Source organism: Camarhynchus parvulus, chromosome Z (assembly GCF_901933205.1).
Source record: "Camarhynchus parvulus chromosome Z, STF_HiC, whole genome shotgun sequence".
Taxonomy (NCBI): Eukaryota; Metazoa; Chordata; class Aves; order Passeriformes; family Thraupidae; genus Camarhynchus; species Camarhynchus parvulus.
This window is the reverse complement of record NC_044601.1, coordinates 67488655-67513473: the sequence shown is the minus strand read 5'-3', so window position 1 is coordinate 67513473 and position 24819 is coordinate 67488655. Positions and strand designations below refer to the sequence as shown.

The 24819-nt window shown below is 45.5% G+C and overlaps 1 protein-coding gene across 1 annotated transcript; it reads right to left on the bottom strand.

Annotated features, from left to right (window-relative positions):
* Positions 1-1334: 1334 nt before the first annotated feature.
* On the bottom strand, positions 1335-14494 carry LOC115915218 (urea transporter 2-like). Its single transcript, XM_030968448.1, has 9 exons — positions 14447-14494; positions 9182-9344; positions 8271-8460; positions 7710-7838; positions 6434-6626; positions 4677-4824; positions 3952-4086; positions 2933-2982; positions 1335-1929 (listed from the first exon to the last, which is right to left on the bottom strand). Exons 2-9 carry the CDS (start codon positions 9327-9329, stop codon positions 1753-1755), a joined length of 1170 nt encoding a protein of 389 aa, XP_030824308.1. The 5' UTR covers positions 9330-9344; positions 14447-14494; the 3' UTR covers positions 1335-1752.
* Positions 14495-24819: the final 10325 nt, after the last annotated feature.

Below are 24819 nucleotides of genomic sequence, written 5' to 3'. Positions count from 1 at the left end.
TGTTTGTTTTAGAAATTGACTCCACAGAACATTGTGTAGACATTTATTAAGTAAATCATGGAAATGCTACATTTTACAAGTGAGTGTCAGTCATACAGAAATACTGTTGAACATCTGAAAACCTAAAGCTTCACCAGAAGATACTGCCTACAGTTCATCACAAATATTTTACACTCAGGCCTTTGTGATGTTTGCAAAAATACATGGTTTGTTTTTTTTTTTCTCCCTTCCCAAACTCAGAAATCATGCTAGATTTTATTTCATCTGCTATAAGGAAGGCAGGTTTTGGTTTGCTTTTCCTGATGTGATGTTAATGCATGTAAGCTCCTGTCAGCTGAAGGACCTGAGGACATGGAATATTTTTGGTGAAGATACCAGCTTCAACATGGGACAGAGTATGTCAGTGAGCCAGGCAGAAAGGTTGATGCCTGTTGAGGTGATCCACACTGCTGGGTGCAAGGACAGCTTCCCTCTTCCCTCCCTGCGCACCCTGGGAGCCTGGGCAGAGGTGGCACATGGCTGGTGCCCTGCAGAGCTCTGCTGGACTGACCCCAAATGTCCCCTTCCCACCGTGGGACAGAGAGAAAGGCAGAGCGGCAGCTTCACAGAACCACAGAGTCATTGCCAAGGCCACCCCTGACCCATGTCCCCAAGTGCCACCCCCACAAAGCCTTACAACCCTCCAGGGATGGGGACGCCACCACTGCCCCAAACAGGCTCTTCCTAGGCTTGATAACTATTTCTACAAAGATATTATCCCCAATAATCCACTCCAATTTATCCCAAATAATCCAATCCAATATTATCCCCAGTAATCCAATCCAATTTAAGCCTTCCCTGGTACAATCTGAGGCCATTCCCTATCCTCTTGTTCCTGTTCCCTTGGAGCTGTCCCTGGCTGTCCCCTCCTGTCAGGGAGCTCTGCAGAGCCACAGGGTCCCCACGAGCCTCCTGAGCTTCAGCAGCAAGCTGGGACAGGGCCACATTTTGCTGTTGGATATTCCTGGGCTGAGTGGAACAGTGTAGGGAGACGAGTTCAGAAGATCAGCTCAGATTAGTTCTATTTGTGCACTGACTGAACAGAGCCCTTTTATTGCATAGGAAAGGGACAGCAATGACTTTCTTGCTGCCCCTCCTTTGCTAACCCATCACCAAGTTCAAGTATTAAAAGAAATCATGAGATTAACACAAAAAATCACAAAAATCATGTCTATCTTATGTTTGTTGATTGCTAATGAACATCTCCCTCCATGAGGCTTGAGAGGTCCTCCAGGTAGAATTGTTCACAACCTATTTTATGCTTGGCAAGGAGCACTCTTATTCCACTTCTCTACTACAATGAAACTCTCTAAGATGCCTCCTATTGCTGTCATAAGGTGTTTAGCCATTAATTTGAAGTCCTCTCATATGCTGAAAGATGCTCTTTATTTCTTTACGTCTGATTTCGGTGTCTTCAACTTCACAGAGAGATTTTTCTTTTCGGCTTATAAGTCATTTTCCCATTGCTTATAATTCAAGTGTCTTTTCAGACATGTGTGCTTTAAAATCATAACGGGTTGATATTAGCGAATGGTCCTTCCAGCACAGCCCAGTCCTACCCAATAGAAATCTTTTGAATAGAACAGAGGTGGTGGGAAAAGTCTCTGCACGCAGAAGTAGTGTTGGACATTGTAGCACACAAATCACAGTCTGCTGGGCAAACACCTCATGCTCCTGCCTTAAAATGAGCTGAGTTTCTCTCTTCTTGGGTCTCTATGCCTCACAGCAAGACTTCTCATGTTTCTTCATCATCAGGTAATAAGCTCTGTTGGCTTCTGGGTAGGTGACTTTGGAGAGTGGCAGCCTGCAGATCCCAGAGTGGTTCGTGGTCATTAGCAGGAAGGTCAGGGCAGACAAGCAAAAGGGCCAGGTTCCAGATGCCACCCCAAACTGCAAAGAAAAACAACAAACCACGCATTTACCGTGTGTCTTTCTTTTATTAGACTGACACCCATGGCCAGCCACCTTGGGGCAAGGCTTCTGGAGGAATTCTAGACTCAGTTTGGCTTTGAGTCTTTCCTTAGGGAGGCTGGGTTTCCTTATGATGTCTTGACATTGTGCATCAGCCTGAAACATCCACCAGCTCTGGTGAGAGGGCTACCTCATCTGCCACGGGGAAGGTTTCTTGGGTGCACATGAGGTAGGAGAGGGTGACAATGAGACAAGAGAGCAGATACCAGAAACATTCAGCTCTTCCCTGGGCTGTGGTACTGACTGACTTTTGGCAAATGCGAAAAGAAGTTAACCTAAATTTAATGTCTCTTTAACATGTGCAGGGCCCTTTTTCCAATTGCTTCAGGCATGAAGTAAATATCTGAAAGAAGGGAGATGTTCTATCAGCCTGCCAGTGCCTAAAGCAGGTCCAGGAGAGCTGGGGAGGCACATTGGGGAAGGACTTAGACAGGATAAGGAGGAATGGCTTTCCTCTGACAGAGGGCAGGGTTAGATTGGGTATGGGGAAGAAATTCTTCCCTGTGAGGGTGATGAGGCCCTGGCCCAGGGTGCCCAGAGCAGCTGTGGCTGCCCCATTCCTGGAAGTGTTCAAGGGCAGATGGGGCTTGGAGCACCCTGGAACAGTGGAAGTTGTCCCTGCCCATGGCAGGGGGTGGAACTTGATGAGTTTTAAGATTCCTTCCAACCCAAACCATTCCATGATTCTGTGATCTCACAAGTGTCTGGAGCTGAGCTGTGGAAGTTCACACAAACTCCGAGGATGGAAAGTGGCAAGTGATAATTCCAAGTTACTGGTTCCACCAGGAATCACACCAACCCCCTGGGCAGATAGTAACCCCATGTCCCAGACCGTTTCTGCCTTTGGCTGAGTTTTTCTCCACATCTTGGTGTTTTGTCTGACAAGTCAGGGAAATCAGCCCTTAGCTGACACCCTACTTACCACAGACAGCATGTGGGTCACTGCGGCTCCCAGGTAGGCACTGAAGAGTGCTGTGGAAAAGAAAGGCAACTCCTGGTGAGTTCAGCTGCTCATGGAGCAGAACAGCAATGACAAACATGTCTCCTTCTGCCTTGGGTAGCTCAGCCAATGATTATGACCCTGTCTGGGCACTACCCTGCTAAACCCCTTCCTGTGTCCCCTCCAACCTGGAGCTTAGGGGAGGGGAAAAACAAACAAACAAACAAACAAACAAACAAACAAACAAACAAACAAACAAAACTGGAGTGATGAAAAATGTGCAATGGTATAATGGGCTTTTGAAAAATGCACTGATGGGGAAAGTATGTAGCTTGATGGATGGGGTTAAATAGGAAAATAACCCTTCCACTCTCATCTGTCCTGCCTCCAGGGCTTGAAGGTGGGTCAATGACATGCAGAGCTAAATCTCTCTTATATGAGCACTGAATGAGCAATAGTTTCTCTCCCAGCTCGCTCTGATATTGAAATTTCATATGGAATTGCCTTATAAATAATTCTTCTATCCTGCTGTGTTGCCCAGCTCATGCCTTTGATCCATTTCAAGAGAATGGGGAGTGTGTACTGTCTAACTAGAGCAGAGCCCCACTCTTCTCAAAGATTAGGCATGTCCTTCTGCAAAGAAGGAATTTGAGCCGGTATCTATGGCTGGAAAAAAAACCCCACCCATGATTCATCCAGCAATGAGCGAACAAACACAACTAATGACTCAAAACAAAGCTGATTTGATTTCAAAGACCTCAGTTCACACGTGCCCACCTATCACAGCTCTTTCTCTAAACACAGCTCTTGGCCAAAAATGAAAGCACAGAGTGCATGAAAGCCGTGGCTCCAACACCCAGCCCCACCACTCGTCAGCCTCACCTACATCCATCTGCCCGCCTGGGGTGCCCATCTGGCTCCAGCCCACCTCTGCTGTGAGGAGAGGTCTCTTCTCATCCTGTCTCACTTCAAAGGGAGGTGAGAACCTGCTGGGTACCTACCACAGGCCATGGCCAGGAGGTGTGTCTGCCAGGTGAGAGCCAGGAACATGCCCCCGATGGCAGCACAGGACAGGGAGCTGTTGTAGCCCCACAGCCCCAAGTAGATTTGGCTGAACGGTGTTGCTAAGCTCAGCCCTGGAAAATAAAGCCAGAGAAATGTGTCATTCCTTGGCCAAAGGGATGAAAGCGGTGGAGAAGTGGCATCAATCCAGATTTTCAAGGGTTCTGGCCAGCATTTGTACATGGGGCTGTTTGTAGTCGTGTTGCTAGGGTCTAAAAGGGAATCGTGGCAGAATTTTCCTGTTGCTGCTGAGCTGGCTTTGGTGATTTCATTTCGGCAGAACACACATGAGTGAATGAGCCTACATGTGAACCTTAAATGAATCCCTGAGGCCTGCACGTTCAGGCCGATGGCTATGACTTTCATTGATCTGCCCCTAAACCCATCAGGATACACCCAGAAATTAAGTATTTTGTGGTAAAAATTAATGTCAGCAGAACAGACACTTTTTTCTTCTGAAAGTTTTCATCCTCATAAAACAAGGTAAGAGAATGGGGAAGTGAATCAAAAGGAGTCTTAAAGCAGAAGTTTGAGCATATTTTGTTTGCAATTAGCCATTCTCCATTGGATGAAACACTTGTGACTTTAATTGCTCCAGTTATTGTAATTCCTGTTTTACTCTCCACGCTTTTATATAAATCTGTGGTACAAGCCAAACCATTACCTGCCAGCATCCCCACTGCTGAGCCGATCACTGTGTGGACACAAATGAGTGGAGAGGAGATAAATAAACCAATCAGGAAAATTCCCCCAGTCCAGGGGTTGTCACAGCCATAAACCTGGCCCACGCCGACTGGGATGGATTGCAGGAGCTGTGGAAATAAACAAACCAAACAAGACAATTTGTTACCAGCTTTGTAACTTTTTTTTTTTTAAACCTATTTTTCTTAGCCAGGCTCACATTTGGCATTTGTTGGATGCAGTCTTTCTTTTTAGTTGGAATATTTGGACAGGTCTCAGGAGACAGCAGGGCATTTCCACAGGGTTTCCCCTTCCATGAAAATGAGTCATGGCTTGTTCCCTTGCCCTGAGCTCCTCTGCCAGGTTTTTGCTCTAAGATCAAAGGTAAAGATTTTGTGAAAGGGTTTAATCATCCTCTTTGCATGTGCTGATTTTTGCATATCCATAGGGACCATGAGAGTGAACTTAAGAGATGGTTGGGATCCACTGGGAATATGAGCAAGAGTTGCTGGACTGGTGGGACAGAGCCCAGCTTGGTCACAGCTTAGAGATGGTTTTGAGGCACTTTTTGTATACAGTCCCCATAAAACTATGTGCCATGGTAAATGTTCTTTGAGAAATGTCACTTGTGGGTTTCTATTTAGCGTCAATTAACTCCCTTTTCTTAATCACTCCCTGGGAACCCCTTAAAATAGTCAGCGGAGCCTTAGGAGAAAATAGTTACTCTGGTATCTGTATTGTATATGGTGTAATCCAGGAGAATAAAATGTTCCTTTGGAAAGGTCCCACTTGAATATAAATTAAAAATGTGTGAATGTGTACCTGCGCCCAAGTTTTTGACCATTCTAACACAGTAAGATCTGCTTGCTCATGGTCTAATCAGAAAGATGCAATTTTACAAACAGCCCGTATCTGAAAAATTAAAATTACCCAGTGAGTTAACTGGAATTCTCAGCACAACCTTAGCTATGGGGAGATGATCAGTATATGCATAGAAATAGAAATAGGTAATTAGATTCAAGAGAGTATTTGAAGATTATAATCTATACAATTGGCTCCAACTGCACATGAAAAGATTCTCCTTTTCAAGCTATCAAAAAAATTTACATTCCTAGAACAAACCCTTATATTTTGGATAATAGTTCTCTTATAAATCAAATTTTGCACTGCCAGGCCATAATGCAGTAACAAAAGAGGTGGACCCATTGGAGCCAGGCCAGAGGAGGCCACGGAGATGCTGCCAGGGCTGGAGCCCCTCTGCTCTGGAGCCAGCCTGGCACAGCTGGGGCTGCTCAGCTGCACAAGAGAAGGCTCCAGGGACACCTCAGAGCCCCTGCCAGGGCCTCCAGGGGCTCCAGGAGAGCTGCACAGCCACTGGGGACAAGGCATGCAGGGACAGCAGCCAGGCAATGGCTTCCCAGGGCCAGAGGGCAGGGACAGATTTTGGGATATTGGGAATTAGGAATTGCTGGCTGGGAGGGTGGGCAGGCCCTGGCCCAGGGTGCCCAGAGCAGCTGTGGCTGCCCCTGGATCCCTGGAAGTGTCCAGGGCCAGGCTGGATGGGGCTTGGAGCAGCCTGGGATAGTGGGAGGTATCCCTGCCCATGGCATATGGGGTGGACTGGATGAGATTTAAGGTCCCATCCAACCCAATCCATAGGAATTTACAAAGGAAGAAAATACATTTTTGTAGTGTTTTAACTTGTAAATGGAGGGGACTGTGACCCTTAAGACATCCTACCATTGTGATTTCAGCATCTGCCCAGGTGATGTTCGGTGTTGCCGTTGCAGGACGAATCACAGTCGTAGGGAAGAAGAGGTTGTGTGGTCCTGAAGCAGCCAGGTAGAGGGTCAAGGCCAAGTTGAAAGGCAAGGTGAGAACAGGCAGGTCCCACTTAGAGAAAACTGCACTTAAAGCACTGGTGAAAATAGGGCTGAAAGAAGAACAAAATGAAGCTTGTCAGATGGGCAAAAATCACACCACATCCAGCTATAAACCCAGCTGCTCTATATTTGGTCTATTTAAAAAACCAAAAAAAAAAACCAAACCAAACCAAACCAAAACAACCTTCTCTTCCTTCTAGCTGTTTAATTTCCTCAACCTTTCTGATCAAATCAGAGACAGAAAGTTGACTCCATAAATTTGCTCCCCCTCCAAATGCAATTATCAATGTACAGATTCCTGTCTTGTTATGTTAGTATATATGGTGAATTTGGAAATGTGAAGGTGACTGGATCCAGAGTTATTCCCCAGCTCAGTCTCAGTGTTTACCTTTTATTTTTAGCACCTGAGGTGGACTGGGACTATGATACCCATGCTGGGTCTGAGTGAACTGTGAATGAGGCTGTGTGCCCTTGCTCAAGCTTGTGAATCAGCAGTAAAAGCTGACATCAAAGTGACTGTAACACCACATGAAATTCAGGCAGACAAATTACATGTGTGGTTTTAGCAATCTGCAGCTAGACATTTTGGGGTCAAAGACCAGGTTTCAAAATTTTTTGCTGGCCAAATACCCAGCGGATTATGGTGTCATATATATGAGTAAAATATTACTAGTTGTTTGTTTTGATTAGTGTCAACCATCATGTCTTGGGACCACTGAACAGCTTCTGTGCTTGGAGAAGTAAATTTTCATGACATTTTTATATGGTGACTTAAATAGATGAAACACTTGTGGTTGATGATGGTAGGAAATAGTGAAAATAATGTTCCTCTTGAACAGAAATGAATTGATGCATCACAGCAATATGACTCACGTTCAGAACATTGAATTACATATGATCAGTCACTGATTTTTGTTTTCCCCACTGGGATTATTTCTGATTATGTGGGTGTTTTTGTTTGTTTCTGGATTACATCTGAGTTTAAAAGTGTAAATAACAATGCAGATTTAACAGTACGTATGTGTTAGTTGTGTTGCCTCTCCACTGCTGCCTGCATAGAAATGCAGCGGCTCAGACTCATGTGTGAGGACTCTAGGGGGTGGAAGGAGGAGCAGAGGAGCCATCTGTCTTACCAGGTCATGGACACCAGTGCCACAGGCAGGAGGAGCCACCAGTTGTAGTCTCCATCAGCAGAGAAGACAGCCATCAGCAATCCCACCAGGACCCCGTTGTATCCGTGCAGGCCTGCTGCTATGGCTGATCTGTGGGGAGGGAACAGCTGTCCTGAAGCCCTCTCCCCTGAGGGTGCTTTGCTCACATCAGCACTCCCTCCCCATCCAGCTGTGGCTCTGTTTGGGGATGACCTGCTGGAACTCATCCACAGAAATTCGATTTTTCACACCTGGGTCAGCACCTACCCCCTTCTGCAGGATTGTCCAGTGTCCCCCTGCGCCAGGTGCAGCTGCTGGGGGAACTCTCTGGCCCTACCAGACCAGATACATGCCCAGTCAAGGCTGGATCACACAATGACAGAAAATTTGGGTTGGAAAGAGCTTCTTAAAGACCACCTTGTTCTACCCTATGCTATGGACAGGGATACCGCCCACTAAATTCAGGCTCCTCATCCACACCAAACATCTAACACATAAATCAGCACTGAAGTGGCCATCTGAGGGGGGAAAGCATGGGCTTACCTGTCCTGACCCAGAATAAGTGCTGTTAAAGTTGAGACAAGTGTTCCCACACATCCTGTGAGTGTCCACCACGGGTTCTGCAGCAGGAGCCCGGCCAGAATGACCAGCCCAGTGAGGGGGTTGTTGACAAACATCACCTGGGATATCCCCCGCAGCACCCAGTCAAGGAGCTGGATCACGAGGGGTTTGTCTGGAAAAGATCAAATCCAGCAATAAAACAAGCCCCCCAAATCTGCAGATGGTACTGATTTGGGATGTATTTTTGAAACTCAGAAAAAGTTTTGGCAGTGGGACTTGGCACCACTGCTGAAGCAATGAATCAACAAGACTGTAAAACCTGACAGGGATTTATTATGGTCCACAGTGAAGGCTTACAGCTGGAAAACTGAGATGAACAGTGAGGTTGCCAGAACCCTGTGTTATAAAGTACCCTGGACCAGATTCATATGAACCAGCTAATTTATGATGTCTGTGGCTCAGATGGCAAATCGTGTGTGTATCCCACTGCTGATTTATTACAGGGACCAAACACACCTACCTATGTGTAATTTAACTTCACAGTGGCATTAGGCTTGACAGAAACTGCTCAGCTGAAAGGACATGGTGTGTTAAGAAGAATGGCAGAGCACAGAATAACCATCCAGGGCTATGTTCTGTGGGACTAAATTCACTTTGTACATGGCATGCTGGGAGGTAAATGTCATCTCAGACATCCCCAAGATTTAAGCACTATGTGGATCTCTGCACAAAACTGATTTTTTTCCCCTACAAAACGAACATAAATCAGGGTAGAGGTAGTTTCTATACTACTCTAACTTGAATCACATCACTAAGAAGTTAGTTATTACTCCTTTGATGTACTTTTTTTTTTTTGGAATCCACTGTCGTTAGTCACAATGAAGTAGGTTTACCTTTCAGCCAGGTTCCAAAATCCTTCATGTCTCCAGTGAGGTAACCCACAGCTCTGCAGAAACTCTTCCCACCTGTGCTCAGTGGATTCTGCTTTATTGGCATTCCTTCCCCCTTGGTTTCTATCTTGACATCAACACAGTTTTCCATGTTGATGTTCTGAACCTTTGGTAAAATTCAAGGGAAAAGAAAAAACAAGAGTTCATTACAATGTCTCTTTCTGATCCCTGTTTATTCTCTTTGCCACATTACTGCTCGCCACATGTTACTTTGGAACCAGAAAGAGGAAAATCCTTGCTCTGAGCACCTGCTTCTTTTGTCTCCATGAGCACATTCCCTCTTCACATTCCCTGTCCTCCCAGACTTCCATGCAGTTATAAGAATATGCCTCATTTATTAAGCTTCTCTGCTGCTTAACCCATATTTCCAGTTTGAATTTATCCATCAGCCATCAATAATAGGCACCTAAATTCAGTTTTATAATCGCCTATTGGGATAAGTTCAACCTTTCTTGTGAGCACAGGCTTAGCCTGGGGTTGTCCATGGTGTCTTATTCCATAACTCGCACGCATTCATACATTCCTTTTTCTCATTTGAACTGCACTTTAAGCTGACCAAACTTTAGAAGTACCCAGCATTGATTCAAGAGTTTGATGCCAGAATTCACAGTTCTTGCTTTCCACTCTGCCTTAGTCATGGTGCTTTCTTCTCTGCTGAGACAGTTTTGGGAACTGCATGTTGGAAGCTGTAGTAAGAAACCCTCTGAGACAAATGAAAATACACATTAAATTTACCAGATGCTATAAAAAGTTTAAATAAGGAGAAGGACTGTTTTAGGCCCAGGTGTTTAGGCCTAAATAAGGTGTTTGGGGTGCAGGGCTGGGAGATGGGTCCCCTTTGGGACACACATCCTTTGCATAAGGGGTTGCTGGAATAACCTTTGGCACCTCATACAGCCTAGACAGCATCGTTCAGACACATGGTTCAGAGGCTTACACCTAACAGTAAAAACCAGTGCCTATAGCCAGTTTATTGTTTGTCTAAGAGACAATTCTGAGTGTGAAGTCATCAAATAAATAAAAAGCCCTGTGCCTGGAGCATACTCTGTTTCCTGAACTAATTCTTGGTGATTATCAAACAAGCATCAGACAAAGTGTGTTGTTGTGTGAATACAGAGCCAGTGGTGCTTCAGGTCTCACTGGTGAATGCCAGCTTGTGCAAGAAAGTAATGAATTTATACTGGGAGCTGATAGTCTAAATGGGATGATACAGACACATAGGTCTTGTGTTCTTGACTCTCTCAAAACTTTATTAAAGGCCTTGTAAACAGCGTGGGGAGAGAACCTATAGCTCAGAAACACAGGTGCTGAGTACTTAAGCTGCTTCACCCCTGGGCATTGCACTTCCAGACCCTCCAGTGTGGTTAAGCAGCTCTGACTCTGTGTAGGAGAAAGCCTGGTCCATGCACCATTGGTTAATCCTGGACATTTTCTTCTTTTGTGGTACTGGAGGGATGGTGGTGACATTTCAGGAAGGAGTAAATATTTGCACAAATAATTAATGGACATTTTCTGCCTTCTGGAAGAGCTCAGCTAATAAAAGGATAGGTTCCATATGAGAAGCTGATTACAGGACCAGTAAATACAGAAGAGTATTGAGTTTGGCTTTGTGTAGGACATGAAGGTAAGGACCTGGAATAAAAAGGCTAAGGAAGAAAAGAAGAGGAGGAAAGAGGGTGCTAGGGATGGTGTCTTGATACAGAAAGGCTTTTTTTTTTTGTGTCTATTATAACTTATTATATTAATTCATTAACCTTCACTTTTTTCATACTTTATTCTGGAATAAGTGAATGGAATGTACTTTCAGTTAAATCAAAATTTCCAGCCAAGATAAACACTTTCCGTTTGGTGAAAGTGCATTTACATTTTCCTTTCAAAGGATCTCCCTCTTTATGCCAGTTGGGCTTTCTCTGTTGCTAACCTGCAAAATGAAGTGCTGCTGCAGTGCAGAACGATGCTGTGAGTCCCTGGGTGTTCCCCTGCATGCTGAGTGAGGAGCTGCTTGCACTCAGGGGTCTGCAGAATGGGATGTAATGTGCATGTGAAGTGTTGCAGTCACTGTCCATTCTACTTGTACAGCGGAGATAAAAAATAGATGAGGCTGAGGGCCTGAATTCACCAAAAAATGGATGTATTTCTTTGCCATATAAAGGCAAGAGTGAGCTGGCAGGGCTCCTCTGCCCTTTCCAGGGGCAGAAATGAGGCCATCTCACTGCAGCTGGCACGGCAATCAGACCAGGTGACCTGGTGAGTCACTTGCACTAACCTGTCTCCAGCTTCACACCCTGTGAATGCCCAGCGAGTTCCGGAGCATTCCGAGTCACAGAGGCTGCAGGGTAATCCTGGTTACCCTCTGTCCTGCAGGGCTGCTCAACTCGTGTTCATTATGTTACAGAATCATAGAATACTTTGTGCTGGAAGGGACCTTTAAAGCTCACCTATTCCAGACCCTCAGGCGCTCCCATTTGAGCTAGCCATGGGTCTCTCTAGAGGGACCACAGGAATTTCATTTTTCAGTAGAGCTTGTGGTGAGTGACAGGACAAGGGGCAGTGGCTGCAAGCTGAGAGAGGGCAGGGTTAGATTAAACACCAGGAAGAAATTGTTCCATGTCAGATTCCCTGTCAGAGATTTCCCAGAGAAGTTGTGGCTGCCCCTGGATCCCTGAAAGTGTTAAAGGCTAGGATAAACAGGCCTTGGAGCAAACTGGGATGGTGGAAAGTGTCCAGGCCCATGGCAGGGAGTGGGACTGGATGAGCTTTAAAACCCCTTCCAACCCCAACCATTCTGCGATTTTTTTATGCTGAGGGAGAATGAAACCATTACTGAACAGCCTCCTCACCTGCAGAACAGCCAGGTGGGAAGTGGGTGTAGGCCAAGAAAACCTTTGGTTTGTGGTCCTCATGACACAGTAAAGACCCAGATCCAGCCCCACTGGTTTCATGACTCCCCTGAATCCCATCCCAGGCACTGTGTGGGGGCTGCATCCTGTCTGAGGGGGTTTTGTTATCACCACAGCCCTGAGGCTTGTCCCATCTGTTCAGAAACACAAAGTATGAAGGACTTGCACCACTTCTACTGAGTTTCCCAATAAGAGCATAAAGAGGTAGTGAAACACATGGAAACTGGTACCAGCATAAACATTTTTAGGCATTTTTAGTGATTTTACAAAGCAGTACCTAGCATATATATGCGCGGATTAATGATTTGTTAACATATTATGTTGCTTCAGGGAGTAGGTTGTAGCAGGTATTAAGGAAAGGAGAGAATACAGAAGGTGTCTTATCTCAGAATTTTGGATATGCTCAGAGAATTTTAACACAGTGATATCTGAATAAGAATGCAGACTGAAGTGTACATGTTCTGATGGGGATTTCATGTGTGCTGATCAGCAGCAGGTCTTTTGAAGGCCTGCAGCTGAAGTTATGCAAACACATGGTTTTCACTGAAAGTGTTATTTTTTCTTAGTGCACAAAGCAAGGAAATGGAAATAATTGCAAAAGGAGTGTTCTGCTGGAACAGACTGCTTGGCTTCTGCAGGGGGGTCGGTTTGGTAATTTTTGTATTCTTGATTTCTATTAGTCCAGGGAAAAAAGAAAAAAATTAAAGACTAAGTTCTGTTCTCAGGCAGGCAGCTTGGAGCACACTGCCTCGTCTCACATAAACTCTCGAGAGGTGTTCCAGCCCTGCACTGCAAGCTCTCAGTACTGGTGTGTAACTGGTGAGATACACGAGCAGCAGCAGAACCCAGGCAGAGCCTGTTTGAACACACTTTTCATCTCAGTGCTGCAAGTGGTTTGTAGTGTGCTGTAAGTGCAGAGAAACTACTGAAAACCATTTTTATGGGAAGTGAGAGCTTCCCATGAAACAAAGCAGAAAACATAGAAGATGTTTCTTTTCTATGAAGACGAAATCATCACAGGGTCGAGATGTTAATCTACCGTGTTTTTCTAATCGTCCTTTCAGAGTTAATAAATGTCCTGTAGCAAAGTGCTGATGTTATGCAACCCCGTGTCTCCCTAAATCAATTTTCCTTCCACTGGTGTGCACTTCCTCCCTTGCCAGGCCATACCCACGGCATCCCAGTCATGCCTTCTAAAGCCGGGGCTGCACTCCTGCAGCACCTGGCCCTGCAAACACTCCTTTATCCGCCTGCTGAGGAGGAGACAAGCCTGGCCACAGGTTGGTTTTGTGTTGTGCATGGTAAGAGCAGCGTTGTGCTTGCAGCTGGGAGAGGGATGGAATCTTTAGTTTGGCTGATTAATGTTCCAGGTAATGGGCACTTCCAAGCTTGGGCATGGGGCTTTTACCTGTGGAAATGCAGCAAAACTATCTAGTGCTTTCTCTTCTTTCTGGAATTTTCCTCTCTCCCTGCCAAAATCCAGGTTTCTCTGAGGGTTTAATTTATGGTGAGGTATTTGTTTGTGCAAGGACCTGCTACCGCACAATTGCGGCCATTGTATCTTGCATTCTCTGAATTGTTGCTGTGAAGTCTGCAGGCAGCCAAGCTCTGTGAGCAGCCTGTTTTTAGAGGAATTCCTGCATCCAAGCACAATAGGAGGAAAGGGCCAGACTCTCAGCAGCTCTAATTCCAGCACAGCCTGTGTGATGTTACCAGGGGTGTAGTAAAGCTGGATTAATATTGTGTTAGGCATAGGAACACACGCAAGCACAAGCACAATCCTTGAAACAGGTTATAATGCACTTGACCCTCACTGGAAGAAAATAGCTCAGGTTCTCCCATAGAAGATATATTTCAAAGTATTAGATCCAAAGAAAGCTTACACCTCAGATTCAAATATTCATTAAGCTCGCATGCAATTCAGTTTTCAGAGACCTGTCTCTCAGGGGCAGAGAAATACAGAGACACTATCTCATCAGCTGTCTATTATTACTATCCGGGCATTTTCATTTGGCAGAATGGAAAGGCAGTAAAAGGAAATGTTAAATAGTTCTGGTTATTTCTTGTAAAAATTTATTTCTTTCTCTATTTCCTCCAAAGCTCGGCCACCTGGGCTATGCAGTACTAATAAATCCTCACCCTGCTAGAAACTGCTTGATAACTCATATTCTTGTGCTCCTCCTGAGCCTCAGCTGCTCTCCTTCAGCAGGGCTGCTCAAATGCTGTTTGCCAGGTGTTTTGAGGAGAGGAAAGACCCAGGTAAGTCAGTAACAGGGAGCATTAAAAGGAAAGAACAGAGTGCTCTTACCTCTCAGACGAGCTTGGGAGGAGCTGTAGGTTTGCTGGTTAGGCCAGAAGGAAAGTAGGGAAGAAGAAAGTGTCCCACCAGCTTATATAGGCTAGCATGGCTCCTGTCCTGATATTACTGATTTGTTTCTCCTCCCCCTTAGCGAGCTCCAAGTGAATGTTAAGAAAGTTCCCCTTTGAATTCTCCACCTTTCCTCTTGCTCTGTCCTGGGTCTCTTGCCAACAATCTATCCAAATGTCCTCTTTCCTGCTGGATTTTTTCTTTAAGTTTTTTTTGTTTTTTTTTTTTTTTTTAGTTTTTTAAATGATTTTATTTTTACTTTTTCCTTCTTTAAAAAAATTAATTCTCTTCTAACTTTGTCCTTTCTCCTTCTCTACCACTTAAAATAACAGAAGATTTTAAAATGGACTCTCAGTATACCTGAGCTTGACCTCAAGATCATCCTCAACATTATCTTACTTATCCAATACAACTTAGCATCCTTCCCTATCAAAATTCTGACCTGGGAATGTGCAACACAGCATTTTGTGTTCAGCAGCCTATCAAGCTTTCCTGTTTTTGGGTCCCTTTCAGAAGCACTGTTCTGTTAATGAAATGCAGTGGAAGACCTGGTGACCTTCCAATGTTTAATTGCTTTTACATATTATTTGAGGAATTCAAGAGGTCTTTCTTTTTCTATTTTATTTTATTTTATTTTATTTTATTTTATTTTATTTTATTTTATTTTATTTTATTTTATTTTATTTTATTTTATTTTTTTAACCTATCCTCCCCATCTCACTGGAGGAATCTGGAATATCAGAAGTGTGGCATATTTGAGAGGTTTATAAGGCTGTGAAAGTGCTGCAAATGACAGAGAGGAGGCTGGAGAGGGAAGTCTTGAATAGTAATGCAGGAGAAAGGGCAGAGAAGAAGATGGTGAACTTAAGGGACCTTATAGGCTAATTTAATCCATAGGAGAATTCTCTTTAGGACTCTTTCACAGGGATGGCTGGGAGAAGCAACCCTGCAAATTGATCTGGGTGCTGGAGAGAATGGTTTCTTGTTAAACCAGAGCCCATCTAGCTTTATGGCTTTGCTTCCCCCAGCCCTGTGGAAGCAGCCTCAGCATGCACATGAGCTGGAGGGATGTTATTCTCCCTGCACTCATTCCCAGGGTGCAACTCTTTTGATGGAGATGTTTTTAACAGCAGACTGGGGTTTTTTTTTCTCCCCTAAGAGGAGGGCATCTGATACAAGCTGTCAGTTGAGCATTGCTGCGAGAGCTATTCTTCCTCTGATCAAACAGGCAGCAGCCCTTGTGGGTGAGCCAGACACTGCCATCCTACGCCTTTGCACCCAGCAGAACATGAAATTTTGCAGGGGAAGCTGCCTCACTCTGGTGCAGTTAACATATTTTCCCTTTACCATTAATTTCTCCTCAGGCTGCCTTTGCTTTCTGACTGGTGAAATGAATCCTTGCATGGCTAAAGAAGGGAAATGCATTGAGTGATTTGGATGGGAGAGCCTCACAGGGAGCCTGTTCAGACCTAATTTTAATATTCACACCTCTCATAATTCAGGGATGCCCAGGCCTGGCTTCAAATTATTTCAAGCAACATCTGTTCAGCTCTCCCCTAAAGGGGTTCAGCACATGGGGCAGGCAGGGCTCACTCCTGGGTTGTGCTGTAGGGTATTTCTTTCCTCCAGGGAATCACAGATTCACAGAATATTCTGAGTTGGAGAAGAAGAGTCATCGAGTCCAGCTCTAAAGTAAGTGGCCCACACAGGGAATGAACTCACAGCCTTGTCCTTGTTAGCACCATGCTCTGACCAACCGAGCCAATGTCAGGGTGAGGGAATGGGAAATGAGGAATTCCAGGTGAGTTATTGGGAATGGGAGGGGGAAACAAGAGGATGTTACTGGGAATGGGAGTGGGAAACATGGGAATATGAGGGAGTTACTGGGAATGGAGAGGGAGAAATGAGAATTTAATGGGGAATGGGAATGGGAAATGTGGAATTCTGGGTGAGTTCCTGGGAACAGGAAATGAGGATTTGGGTTGGTTACAGAATCCCAGAATGTTTCGGGTTGGAAGAGACTTTAGAGCCCATCTCATTCCACCCTCTGCCTTGAGCAGGGACACCTTCCACTCTCCCAGGTTGCTCCAAGCACTGCCCAACCCAGCCTGGAACACTTCCAGGGATGGGGCAGCCACAGGCAGGGACTGTGCCAGGGCCTCCCCACCCTCACAGGGAACAATCTCTTCCTAACATCTGATCTCGACTGCTCTCTGTCAGCATGAAGCCGCTCCCACCTGTGCTGTCACCACCTGTACAAAGGAACCAGATTCAGGACTGCTCTGTCTGATTCTGGTGCCTTAATGAGCTACTTGACAGGTTGGAGCGACACACAAAGAAGCCAGTGGCTGGCGGGTCAGTGATGGATATCTTGGAGTGGAGCATTGTTTGGATTATCAGAGCTGGTTAATCAGTAACAGGATCACAGCCTGCTGATGCCCGTGTGGGAGTGAGGTCCCTGGCAGAGCCTGCTCTGGGATGGAGGCAGAGCAGGGAAAGCCTCCAGTGCCATGTGACACATCTCTGGATCCCAGGCGCAGCCAGCTGCTGGAAAGGTGGATGCAGGAATGTCTCCCTGCAGCTGTGTGCCCTAGGAAAACCCTCCTGGTTGCCTGAGGACTGAGATTCCTGCAAAGCATTGGCGTAGAAAGGTGGGAATGATAGAATATCTCCCAGGTGTAACTCAGTGCCCGTTCTGGTGCCCAGCACTAACCTCCAGTGCTGTAAGTGATGTAGGTATCCTTTGGGGCTCTAGGTGGGAAAAAACTTGCAGTGGCCATTCCTAGGCAAAAGGATTGAGATGTGCCATGTGTTTGTCATGTAGTTGTCACTTACCAGTTATCACTTATCCACCTGACTGGGAGTGGGCCACCAGCCCTGGGACATGAGGTAAATGTGTGCAAATTGATCATGCAGGTCACACAGGGCACTAAAGAGTTTCCTCTTGATTTTAGGCATGTGTAAAGACCAGTTGGTGCTGAGGACAAGGCAGCTGGTGTTGGTGTCTGACAGCTAAGCTCTGTGTGATTTAGGAGGTCTAAATCTGTGACTTACCTCATCAGCTCTCTGCTGGTGAAGATGCTTGATGTTTCCTCTTCTGTGCTCTCTGGGAGGGTGTCTCTGAGAAGATCCCTTGGACTAAGCCCAGTGCTGGATGTGGTCAGAACCATGTCACCACTGGATCTCAACCAGACACAGCACCAGAAAAAAGCTGAATGATCCCTCACTGGTTTAGCTCGCCCGGCAGGAGCTGCCCGGCTGCATCAGCTGGGTACAAAGCTTGAACTGGTCAGCTGTGCCAGGAAAGATTCTAATGGCCCTAATTCAGCTTCACACACTTTGGCTTCACTCCTTTCTCAAGCCTAAATGGCCTTGAAGTGGTGCATTAAAACCACTTGGTAGCAGATTGGCTTTTACTGCTGTTTTTGGCTGCACTCCTTGACTCATTTTACCAATGGGAATAGGCCTGCTCAGGGAGCTGCATCAGCTCTTGGACTCCAACAAGTGCTTTAAAACAGTGTAAATCCATGTATAGAGCTTTGCAGGTGGCTAAACCCCAAGTCCTGGTCTGCTTTTACCAGGCTGGGGGTGCTTATGTGATACATGACCAGGGTTTGTGAGAGAAGGGGAGGTATCCCTTCCCTGGAAATGCTGACAGAATTCCTCGTAATGCAGCCCACAGAGATATTGGCTTTCTTGCTGCAAGGACACCTTGCTGCACTGTGGTCACCTTGGTGACCACCAGGACCCTCCAGGCCTCTTCTGCCATGCTGCTTTCCAGCTGGAAGGCCACCAGCATGTACGGATGGAATTGTTCCTCCCCAGATGTGGGACCCCACTCTTCTTCTGGAACCTGAAGGGGCTCTTGTCAGCCCATTTTTTCCAGCCTGCTGATGACCTCTGGATGCCAACACAGCCCTCTGGTATACCCAACACTACTCCCAGTTTTCTGCCTTCCCCAAATTTGCTGAGGGTGCTCCAACATTCTGGTCTTTAATTAAGAAGTTAAACTTATTATGCCTGGCTTGCACCACTAATGACTGGCTTCTATGTGTAATTTGTGCCACTGTTTATAACGCTTTGAGCCCAACCATTCAGCCAATTTTCAATCCATCTTGCATCACATTTATTTAGCCCATACTCCATTAACTTCTCTGTGTGGATGTTATGGGACAGAGTGTCAAAATAAGGTGATGCTCCAAATTTGCTACAGCAAGGTAAGGGACTTTTGCAGCTCACCTGGGCTGGTTGTAAGCAAACCTAATGTTTCACTTCCAGAAGTACTGCCAGTCTGTGGTTCTTCTGAGGTGTGTGGAGAGCTGGCAGTGGTGATGGAAGTGTGGCAGGAGTGAGAGAGAGCTTGTGTCCTGGCTGAGGACACGGCTGCTCTGGCCAGCCATGGTCTGTCCTGTCCCACAGGCAGGAGGAGCAGGTCAGCCCCCACCAACATCTGTGGCCACTTTTCTTTTCATCACCTTTTTTTTTGGAGTGAGTGAAGAGTGGAAAAATCTGTTTCAGCACAGAGCACCACAGGGTCTGTCACAATATAGGACTGGTTTGCTAAGAGCAATAGTTTTGGGTTTATACAAAGCCAGCAGCTGGATGGGAATGGGAAGGTCTATCCCTGCATTTTGGCCTGTGAAACTCTCCAGAGAAAGCTGCTGTTTGACATTCCCCTGTGTGGCAGTGGGATGGGGCTGGGTACAGTCTGTGCTCTGCTCCAGTGTCCGTCTCCCTCTCGTGGTGTGACTCCAGCACAGCCACATGTGCAGCTGTGGGAATCGCAGCAAATATTCAGATCTCCAGGTTCAGAGGGCTCACAAACAGCAGTTCCCTTGCCCTGGAACAATCCAAACTCTTTGTGCTCTATCTTCTGCTCTGTGCACTGCTCTTAATGATGTATGTTCCCAAAATTTCCAGTTCTCCTAATGCACACACATCACTTCTCTTCCTGCCTGCTCTGGAGACCCACTGTCCTTTCTGTCCACCTTGACATGCTCTCATGACTCACCTTCTCAGTCCATGCAGCTCCAAAGGTGCATAAGTGATACCTGGCAACCAGCTTATTGATTAGGAGTGGCAGTCTCTGCATCCTGGGATAGGAGTGGGGCAGGAATGTGTGAAGAGCAGGTTGTAGTTGTCTTGCAGCTACAGCAGTGTGTAAAAAAGCTCTGCTCTCTCATGGCAAAATAAGTGGCAACTTCAGAGGGAGGTGCAGACTCTCCTCCTGCAGGCTGGTGCTCTGAGTGCTGGGGTAGGAAACAACTCCTCTATTCCAGCTGCAAGTTTTTCAAGGTGTTTGCTCAAAACGTTGCTGCTAGTGGGAGGGGGGAATTGTTTGGAAAGGCACCAGTTAGCCAAGGCCACCACATGCCAAAGACTGCAGGGTGGTCCAGCAGCTTGGTGATGAGGAGCTGCCCCCTGGAACCATCCCATTCACCAGTGCCAAGATTCCCATGGTGTCCAGCTCAGGAAATGTGCCTGAGGCTCCAGGAAGGACCAGACACTCATGTGTGTCATGAAACCCAGTGAAATACAGGTAAAAAAAAGCCCAGTGTGTTGTTCTTGCTGGTTCCCCTTGGTTCTTGTTCGGTTTTGTGTCCCTTTCCCTTTTTCCAATCAGCTGGATCATCTTTCCTGGAGCAATGGACATTTCTCCAGGCTGGTCTGGCTGCCTGTGGTGATGAGATTGAGTAGCAACTCCTGGGACTCAGGAGCTGAGAGGGAGAAAAGCTCTCTGGTTCATGCCTGAGTCTGAACCTCAAGGCTGTTTGTTTTTCTGGTCATCTCCAGCATAACAGACTGGATCATCCACTTTAGAATCACAGCATTATAGAATAGTTGTTCAGAGAAGAGCTTTGAGATTATTGAATCCAACCATTATATTGAATCTGTCTGAAATACTGGAGGGGTTTGAAAGACTGAGGTTGATTGTATTGCTGTATTTCAGTAAAGATGGGAAATTGAAACTGTAATAATTCTAAGTTTCAACTTCAAACTTCCTTCCTGTTCTACTGGCTTCAAGGAAAAACCTAAATTCAAAAAAGCTCTTTTCCTAAATCCACCTCAAGCCAGCAGGATCCTGTTAGAAATAACAAAGCTGGCCAGACTTGCCTCTTTTTACGACGCAAGGCAATTTGAGAGTCAATTCACTTCCCTGCATCCACTCTCAGCTTAATAAACTTCCCTGCCTTTCTGCTTCCCTTGCCCTGATATAGGGCTGTGAGTGTCACCCAGGGTATGGCTGCTTCCAAGGAAATAATCAATCCTCACAAAGCTGTGTGTTGTAGGAGATGTATGTGTTAGGCCTTAACATAGAGCAGAATGCTATAATTTCTCCAGCAAGAAACTCTTCCAGCCTATAAATCCCAGTGATTACTACTTTCTTGCCAAGTAATTCTTACTAAAAGTGGAAGATGCTGTACATAGCATGGGTTGCTGATCAACAGGAGAAGGAGGACTGGTAGCATCTCGAAATGAAGCATCAGACAGTGGAAACAACTGAAAATTAATAGTCAGTGCAATGGATAGAGGCAGAGTTACTCTGGCTGTGGGTGGTTATGGGATTTTGCAAGCAGTGCTACCAAGTGACATTTTCATGCACAAACACAAACAGGTAAAAATCCATTTGCAGAAGATTTTACATTTTGGTGTAGGCAAAAGAAAAAAAATGTCATATCTATTGGGTAACTCAGTTTCTGTGAAGGTAAACGTCCTAAATGTGATTTAATTTGCACAAGTGAATTAAGCTCACTTGGCAACAGCAAGAAACCATTGCTGGCTGACAGTTTGTCATCACCTCTGACTTTTTTGTTTTCTCCGAAGACAGGAAGTCTCTACCTGATTTCTGGCTGAGTGGTTCTGCAGAGCAGAGCTTTTTGGAAGACAGAGCAACAGACCTGTCAGCACTTGGCTGAAACAAGGAAAGTGTAGAAAAGCAATGTCATGCACAGGACAAGGTGTGCTGGGGGAATAATACTCCAGACCATCCTGGGCACAGGTCAAGGATGCCTCTGTCTCTCTGCCTTTGCCTTTTGCAATTCAGTGCGCAACAGAGTTTAATTTGCAGGGGCTGGGATGTGCTAAACAGCCCCAACAACTGTGCATTTTGGGTGGTGACGTAGCTGGGTGTTTTTGGAAGGGCTTCTGCAAACACTTGGCGTTTCAACCCTGCTGTGCTGTGTGAAGATGCACATTTTGGGAGCAGGGATTTGTGTCTGCCTCAGCTGTCTATGCAAAAAGCTGCCCCTGGAGGTGGATGTGAAGATGCAGCTCAGTGAGGCTTTAAGCTCTTGAATGCACAGAGGTTACTGAGTGCACTCAGGAGCTGCTGAATGACAAGTCAGAGATACCCAAACTCATTGCCAGGCAAAACGCGGTGGAAGAAACCTTTGCTTCCCACACAGCCATCCCACGTCTCATCCCACCACTGGGATGTGTGAATTCCAGCTGTGGCAACAGCTGTAGGAATCTGTAAAAGCCCCCTGAGAACTGTAAAATCAACTGCAATCAAGGGCTTGTTTCCTGTTTGAACTACTTCCATCTCCCAAATTAAAACTGATGTGGAGAAGAGAGAGCGAGGGAAAGTGTTCAGCAAACACATTTCCCCCTAAGAGTGGTGACATTTCTGCAACCCTGGCAAATGTGATCTACAGAAAGCCTAAATAATTCTGCAGTGTTGGACAAGATGTCTGTCGTTGCAGACTGGAGATGTCTGGCATGGACAGAGCACAGAGCAACTCCCCAGCAGCTGGATATTTTTAGGAATTATCTTATTCTGACAAGTTTTGAAGTTTTGGGTTTTTCAGCTTGTAGGAAGGCCCCGTGTTGCTTGACTGCCCCTCTGGAACACAGAGCCTTTTCTGGTATTTTCTGGTGCCTGCTGGGATGCTGGCTGGCTCCCTATGCCAGCAGCCTAGGTGCTGGGGAGAGTTGCACACTCTCCTTGTATCTGATGATTTCAGGCTCCTGAATCAGTGCAGGTCTGCTCTGATTGCTTGCAGGTATGGGAAGAAGAGGTGTTGCATTGCAGAAGGGCTGAAGAAAAGGAAAATATTTATTTTAAGTTCACAGCAATGTTGAATGGAACAGGAGCAGGGCCCAGGCTCTGCAGCAAAGCAGCCCTGGTTGCCTGAGAGTAGAGGCCAACAGGGAAATCTGTTCATCAGACTTTAACTCACTATCCTTTGCTGGCCTGGGAGTGTCATGCAGTGCTGCAGCCACTTTGCCCCATCACTGTTTGGAAGCACAGCACTGGGTTTTCCATGTCTGCACTTCCCTGGTGCCACCATTTCCTGTTGTGGTCTCTCTCTGTGCTGCTGCCCTTCCCATCAGCTCTTGAGCCCTGACTTTTTTGTTTTCTCCAAAGACAGGAGAAATCTACCTGATTTCTGGCTGGGTGGTTCTGCAGAGCAGAGATTTTTGGAAGACAGATTAAGTCTCAAAGAAGATCAGATGATGGAAACCAGTTTTAGAGTGGATATCAGAAAAAAATTCATTTTGGAAAGGGCTTTCAAACACTGGCACAGCTGCCCAAGGCAGTTTTGGAGTCCTCATCCCTGGAAGGATTTAAATGCCGTGTGGATGTGGCACTTGGGGACATGGACTAGTGGAAATTTTAGCAGTGCTGGGGGAATCGTTGGAGTTGAGGATCTTAGAGGGCTTCTCCAGTCTAAAGGATTCTGTGCTTCTGTGAATCAGGAGGGAAACTTTGTGCTTCAGCAACGAGGATGCTCCAGTGCAGGTGGCAGCGTGGCTCTGACCTCTGCTGCAAATGTCCACTGGGAAATCAAATCCCTTCCCTCCACCTTCCCTCTGTGCAGCTTTGCTAATTGTTCATGAGGAGTCATTACCAGGTCAGTCATCCTGGAGCCACCAATACCCAAGCCAAGACATCTAAAGGGCTTGCCCCAGCTTTTTCTGTATGAGTTCTGTGACTGATCTTACCAACAGAAGCACCTATGTCTATGGGAGAAGAGTTGAGAGCTTCCTCTCAAAGAGCAAAGTTGCCTTTTTTTTTTTACCTTTTAGGGGGTATGAAGAAAATGCAAAAGTAAGAAAAATTATATTTGATAAGCAATAAAGTAAGTATTTTTCTTGGAACTGCATAGTGTATTTACAATTTTTTACATTGATCTCCACTTAGAGTTGTCTTAATTCACTGGGGAGCTCTCTTGTAATTCCTTCACTTTGCTAAGTCTGATCTGCTTTTAATTTTTTAAGGCAAATTTTTAGGAGGTTGGTTTTCTCATGTGCTATGGCTGGGCCAGGTGTTGGTTTGTACAGGACCATTTATTTAATGCTGATTAAGGTGGAGGTGAGCTGGGTGGAATGATGACTCTAACTGCAGAAGAAACTTTTGGTTTTTTTTCTCCTTTAATGGTCATATTTGTTTTATGTTAGGCCTCTGGGAGCTGTCGCAAAATTATTAGTCCCACTGAAAACTGTACATTTTTTCTCTCTTGATGAAAATTTTTATAGAACTCTCTAGGTATCACACTGCTGGGCTACCACTGATAGCTTCAGTTAGTGCTTTTGTTGTCTGCTGTTCCCTTGCAGGAGACACTTGATTTGTCTTGCCTGTTTTCAAGAATTATTAGTACTGGCTATAGTTACTCAAATCTTTTGATTAGCTAGAGACTTAAAAAAGCTGTTTATACTCTATTTTTTATGGAAGGCTTCAACTCTAGAAATTGCTTTACTAATTGATTTTAGAATGGATTTTCTTGTGGCTGAGGAATTAATGCCTGCAGTGGCACTTAGATGACAAATCCTTTCCAATAGCCATATTGTGCCTGGGCTTCACTGTTATTTTTAGGAAAACAAACAATATGTTTGGCATAACTAACTGCAGTTGTGGTTTTTCTTCACATATATGGTGAAAAAAAGCATTATTTTGCAGTAATTTTCCCAGTAACCTTGCATTTCTACTATTCAAATATTTCTCTAACGCTGTGCATGAGCTAAATTAAGCTGTTCATGAATAAGTTCTCCTAGTTTCTGTGTGCTTCATATTTCATTGACTGCTGTAGAGAGAAGGTCTTCAGACAGTTGTGTGTCACGTCTTGTGTGATTCTTCCTCTCTTTGTCTCTCTGCAGCAGCAGCCACAGGGGGATGTCCCTGATCTTGCAGTTTGCAGTGACCTTGGGAGACTGCTTTGGTGCTAGCATTAGTTTGCTGATATCATGGCTCAAAAGATGTCTTGGAAAAGAGGGGAGGAAGTAGGACCTAAATTTTACCAGAATTCCTGGAATGGCCTCCCTTGTTTGAAAAAACTTAAACATCTGAACATAAACAACACGGTGTTTTTGTC